Below are 6,013 nucleotides of genomic sequence, written 5' to 3'. Positions count from 1 at the left end.
AATTTTTAACTGAAAAAAAATTTGAAAATTTTCGAAATTTTTATGAATTAGGTGAAATTTGAAATTTAAATGCATATAAAAATAACCATGCCTATGTATCTTTAATATTTTTGAACTCATATTAATGAAACTTATAAGGAACCTAGCACTACATTTTCAAGCTTTTTTACTAGGTAAAAAACTTTTTATTGTGAATAATTTTAAAAAAATTTACAAAATTCAAAAAATGTCTCATGGCTATATATAGTTATAACTAGCCCAAAAAATGTAAAACTATTTCGAAAATCTTATCATTTATGGAAAATGCTAATATAAATATTTGGTGAAAATTTCAAGGGTCTACGGTTATTAACTTTTGAGTTACACCAAAACAATAAAATCTATTATATTTTAATGTTTATAGCCATCCCAACCGGCGTTGCTCAAGAGACTAGCTTTTGATTATATAAGACGGTAAGCCGGTTAAGTTGAATTTCTATTATTTGTTTATTATCATATTTGTATATCATAATCATTGATTAAATATACATATATTTAATCAATGTCATAATATACTTTAGAAGTTCCAAGTACCACCAAATAATATTTTTAAAATATAACACAAAACTAATACAGTTCTTTTTGTTTAAATATCTAATTTAGCCATGGCCTCTCACTCTCAATGAGAGCCAAAACGGGAGACATTAGCCGGGCCTTGTGGCCCTGATAGACACAGCGTAGACGGTCATAGAATTATAATTCTATAATATAGACACCAGACACCAGACACCAGACGGTAGACGGTAGACCGAACGTGGCCACGGGGGCGGTGTCGCCAACCGTAGCAGGAGGGCCGACGAGAGAGAGAGTATTGTTTTATTTGGTATTCGGTATTCGGTTTTATACAGTACTAAACTAAGTACTTACTAACGTCCAACTTACTATAGAATAAACTTACTATAGTATATAGAAGTATGTGGGTACGATGACAGAATAGATAAAATGTAATCGTTTGAAACCCCGGTATTTCCCGATTACCGCCACAATACCACAGAATAAAACGGGATTAGTATAGTACTGTAGTTGTATTCATAGGCACAAATTGACTAAATTTTTGGGGGGGGGACTCAAGCCCCCCTCCCCATAGGCCATATTGCTTAGTACCACAGAATATAAAAATTAGTACTAATTACTAGATTTTTAACTGGGGGGACTTAGCCGACATTTGGGGGGACTAAGTCCCCCCAAGTCCCCTCCCCCTTCTTGCGTCAATGGTTGTATTAGTTAGATACAGCCTGCACCGTAGTAGGTACTGTACCAAAATACCGATTTTATCGTTCGACCGTCCGTAGCCCGCTGTTTACGTTGGCATTCCCGTATTGTTGTCCGTTAATAGCATAGACATAATAGAATTCTATTATGTCATTGGTTAATATACATTCTACAATATTGCCATTTTGTCTTTGGTGTTCCGAATTTACATAATCCAATATAATAAATGTTCAGTGTTCCACTTCGCGGTGAGCGGTTTAAGTGACAGGTAACGCCTTTTGCGCCCAGTGCGAATATAGATCTTTATAGGCAGGACAAATAACTATACTCGTCCAACATGACGTTGGAATACGACAATTTTTTTCACTACTCGTCTCGGCTGCTGATGGCCGAGGTGCTGGGCGACGTTTACGTGGAAATGTCCAAGATGGAGTCTGCAAACAGTCGGTTCATGTTCACGCGCGGCCTGCTCCACAAACACAAAATGCTGATCCCGACGTTGGACATCGACATCGAGTACGATCATCCCATCATGTCGACGAGCCTCCGACAAAATGGCAACGTATTATTCAATGCCAAGTTCTACACAGAGGCCGCCAAAATTTACACCAAGAGTTTAACGGGCAGCAATCCGAGCACCGAGTATTACGCGCTCGCGCTGGCCAACCGATCGGCCGCGTACTTCCACATGGGCCAGTACGAGCTTTGCCTGAAGGACGTACGTTGTGCCATGTACTCCAATTTCCCGTCCAAACTCGCGTACAAGCTATACGAGCGGGCCGGGCACGCAGAACGCAAGTTGGGTTTCGTCGAACGGGCGAAGCAGAGCTACGCCGTATGTCTGACACGACTGGACGAGGCGGACATGTCTGCGGAGAACAAGCGCAAGTTCAGAGCGGCGGTCGAAATTGCCGCTACCGAGTGCGAGGAGCTGCTGACTGCAGAGCGGAAAATGACGACGAAAACACATCGCGTCGAGCATCTGGTTGGCGGAAGAAACGAAAATATCCCTGCACTATCGGCCTTTGTGGAACTGAAAATGTCCGAGGATATGGGACGAGGTGTTTATGCCACCCGCGATATAAACCCCGGTAAGTGACATTATGGGTAGGGGTTAGGTAGACCATATTATGCATACTTAAGCTATTTTTGGTAGTAAATGGTAAAAACATCAAAGATGCGGAAATTTCGAAAATAAACATTTTTTATTATTAAAATTATGCATCACCTATACCTATATGGCTATAATATGTACCTACAGTATAAAATTATTTGTTTTTCAGTTATTTGTATGATTAATAATTAATTAACAATAAATTGTGCTAACAATTACTAACAAATACCTAACATAGCTTAGGTATGTAGTAAATGAACATATTACTCACATTTTTTTTTAAAAGTTAACTATTTAGTTATATAATATTATTTATTATTTAATATGGAATTATTTTTATTTGCCTATTATCTAATATTGTCTAAATAAAGAATACATTTTTAGCCATATTTATTAATTATATTTTTCTTAGACAATCTTTTAGCTACCTATTATATTTATTCAAAATTTATTTTTACTTAATTTGTTTTAAATACCTATTATTAATTATTATTTTTTATGTTTCAGTTGATCAAAAATGTACATCTATAATTTATTATATTTATGAAAATATTTTAAAATATATTCTATATTTAGATAATAGATAATAGACAAAAAATATTAAATAATATAATATTATTAAATAGGTAGTAAACCTTAAAAAAAAAGTGGGGGGGAAATATCCTACTACACCGAAAACAATCCAGGGGGTATGTCTTCAATTCGTTTATGTACGTCATTTTTTTATATTACTCTTATAACAAAAAATAAATAAATAAACTATCACAAATCAATCATTTGCATTAGTGATTCTGACGAGATAAATTATAATATAATGCTAACCATTGTCCAAAGTCCAAAGAAATCGTTCATAAAAAACGTATGATCCTGGTCACTATCATACAAGGTATACACAGATTTTTATACTAAGTCTTATCAACTGTCACCAATAGTCAATAATACTAAGCTTAGATAAACTTTTAGGTTTTTTTGAATATGCTCGACCATACTGCCTAATTGAGCAATGTTATGTTTTGTTGTCTTACTTTTTTTAACTGATATTATTTATAGAACTTGACAAACGTTATACAATAAATGACTAAAAATGAGTGTCCTTGGTAATTGCACTTGTGTTAGATACCTACCTGTGAATAATTGTATTAAAATTATTTTTAATTCGTGAAGTAAAAAATAAGTTTTTTAATGAACAAAAGTTATCTGCAATGGAATCATGTTATCATTTTTAGGTGATGTTGTGGCCATAGACGAACCTTACATTGGTGGGCCTATTCGAGACGTTTGTCATTATAATGGTTGTCTAAAATTGGAAATCGCTCCTATTTGCTGTCCAAAATGTTTATTGGTATGTTTTTTTTTATATCTAACATGAGGAAAAAATATTATAACAAAATTAGTCTAAAGCTAAACCCTAACAATTTTTAACTATTCTGACTATAGTCTATACTCTATATTATATCATTTTTAAAAGTACTTAATGATTTTTTTGATTTATTTGCTAATGTTTATATCTTAAATTAAATACTAAATTTCTACTATGGATACCTGTTAAATATTAAAGAATGGAAAATAATATGTAAATATTCCTTGATCAGGTTTATTACTGCAATAAAGACTGTATGGATAAAGATTACAAAGATGGACATCATTTGGAATGTCCAATTATATATTTCATCAAATCAACACCAGGAAACACAAGAATGAATGAACTTGCTATGAAGTGGTTTTTAAAAGAGTATTTAAAAATGGGTTTGAAAAAATATTGTTCGATAGTTGATAACTTTTCTGAATCTAAAATTGATCCTATGACAAGGGGTTTTGATGAGAGTGGTCAATATAAGTCTGATAATTTTTTAACAGCTTATTCTTTGGATAATAGAGAAAACAAAATGTCAATAGACGTCTTGTTTTTTTTTAACTGTATTGCTGTGGATATGTTACATTATTTAATATTAAGTGGCGTCAAAATTCCAAATTTGTATATGGGTAGTGTGGGGGCTTCCTTGGTGCATATTCTAACTGTTTTAGATTTAAATTCCAGAAAGTTAAACATCAATTCCCCTTCTGTATCTTTTCGAAGAGATCGCAAACTTACTCTTACAATAGCATTAACTTTGTATCCAACCATTTCTTTGTTCAACCATTCTTGTGATGCAAATATTAAGCGGAGTGGAGAAATATCTGATAGAATAAGAGTTATGAAAGCAATTCAACCAATTCCCAAAGGAACTCAGGTGATTATATTATAGATAATTGTATTATTATTATTCCTATTTTAGGTTTCTCTGTTGATCACAAGCCACATTGTGGCCGTCACTAAAAAAAAAAAAAAATTAATGGGTGTTTGTAAATTTGTAATAGAAAAGATAATTCTTAACCTAAAAATACCATACAATTTGTATAATAACAATAATGAATAAGGACTGCAGAGCGTGGGGTTTCAGTGTATTTGTTGTCACCCTCTCAGAGGCCCATAATGAATTCTTGCACCGCAGCATGACATTTGTAAAAGAGGTTTATGTAGGTACTATATTGCGTTTGCCGAGAGAACACAACTGACTCGCACATCCAAAGTAACGTACTCTGCACTCCTAAAATTTTTTAACATTGAATACTTAGCCATAAGTTAATGATTTTCCTATTTTGTTATAATTCATCAACCAATAGCCGTTACATCCATTACGGTGACCCACTTGACAACTAATGTATAGTAGAGGGGTACTCACTTATCGAGCTACTTACCCGGTTTTTCAATTTTGCACATCATGAAACGCTTACCTATAAAATATAATATAGATTATAGAAATAATAGAATACTACATATTGACCATTATAAACTTCAGGTATTGTACATGTCTGCAGACAAGAAGACATGATTTTTGACTATAACATCTAATGTATTTTTATTTATTTTGACAATTATATTGTTGAATAACTATATACCTTTTACATTTGTTTTATTTGTTACCATTTAGTTATGCTGTACTTATGGAATAATGTTTAAAGGACATGATAAAGAATCAAGGCAAAAACTTTGCAATGATCGTTTTTACTTCAAGTGCTACTGCCAGCCTTGCATAAAGAATTGGCCAACTTTTAATTTTATGCACCTTTATGCATTGTATGTTACATACTTAAATTTTCTAATTGTAATTATGTTTAAATATTATGTTTATTATATGCTTATAGAAATATTCTGAATCCTACTATGGCAGATATTGTGTCATCCGAGTGCTTAAAATTTGTGAAATTTACAAAATCAGTGGAACCAAAAGATCATTGTCAGCATTTAAACTATTTATATTCTTTTATTAAACTTTTGTATGCTAATGTAAAACGACCATTTGCATTATATGAGGAATGTCTTGAAATGATATATAATGCCCATAGCATAAGTACCAATGCACTAACTGTTTGTGAACATCCATGAATATTGATCGATATCTTACTTTTATAATAGGTTTATTAATAATTAAGTGATTTTTAGTTGTATCAAAAGTAGCAATTTGTATTCAATTATTCTTATAAGTGATTTATTATGATTTAAATGAGTTATTTTTTTTTTACATTAGATTCATTAATTATGTTACATTATATTATCATATTTTTATTGGCTTAATGCATGTCTAGATTACTTACAACTGCAACAGC

General features: G+C 32.4%; 1 protein-coding gene across 1 annotated transcript; it reads left to right on the top strand.

The window, feature by feature from the left end:
* Positions 1-1,412: 1,412 nt before the first annotated feature.
* Positions 1,413-6,013, top strand: LOC132946460 (SET and MYND domain-containing protein 4-like). Its single transcript, XM_061016467.1, has 5 exons — positions 1,413-2,342; positions 3,592-3,707; positions 3,958-4,596; positions 5,338-5,483; positions 5,552-6,013. Exons 1-5 carry the CDS (start codon positions 1,589-1,591, stop codon positions 5,790-5,792), a joined length of 1,896 nt encoding a protein of 631 aa, XP_060872450.1. The 5' UTR covers positions 1,413-1,588; the 3' UTR covers positions 5,793-6,013.

This window comes from Metopolophium dirhodum, chromosome 6, assembly GCF_019925205.1.
Source record: "Metopolophium dirhodum isolate CAU chromosome 6, ASM1992520v1, whole genome shotgun sequence".
NCBI lineage: Eukaryota > Metazoa > Arthropoda > Insecta > Hemiptera > Aphididae > Metopolophium > Metopolophium dirhodum.
This window is presented reverse-complemented; position numbering and strand designations above follow the sequence as displayed.

Excerpts from the sequence above, each read along its gene's own strand:
- LOC132946460 (XM_061016467.1), top strand. The coding sequence starts at position 1,589 with ATGACGTTGGAATACGACAATTTTTTTCACTACTCGTCTCGGCTGCTG. Across the intron at positions 3,708-3,957 it reads GCTGTCCAAAATGTTTATTG|GTTTATTACTGCAATAAAGA; the intron begins GTATGTTTTTTT and ends TTCCTTGATCAG. Across the intron at positions 5,484-5,551 it reads TTTATGCACCTTTATGCATT|AAATATTCTGAATCCTACTA; the intron begins GTATGTTACATA and ends ATATGCTTATAG.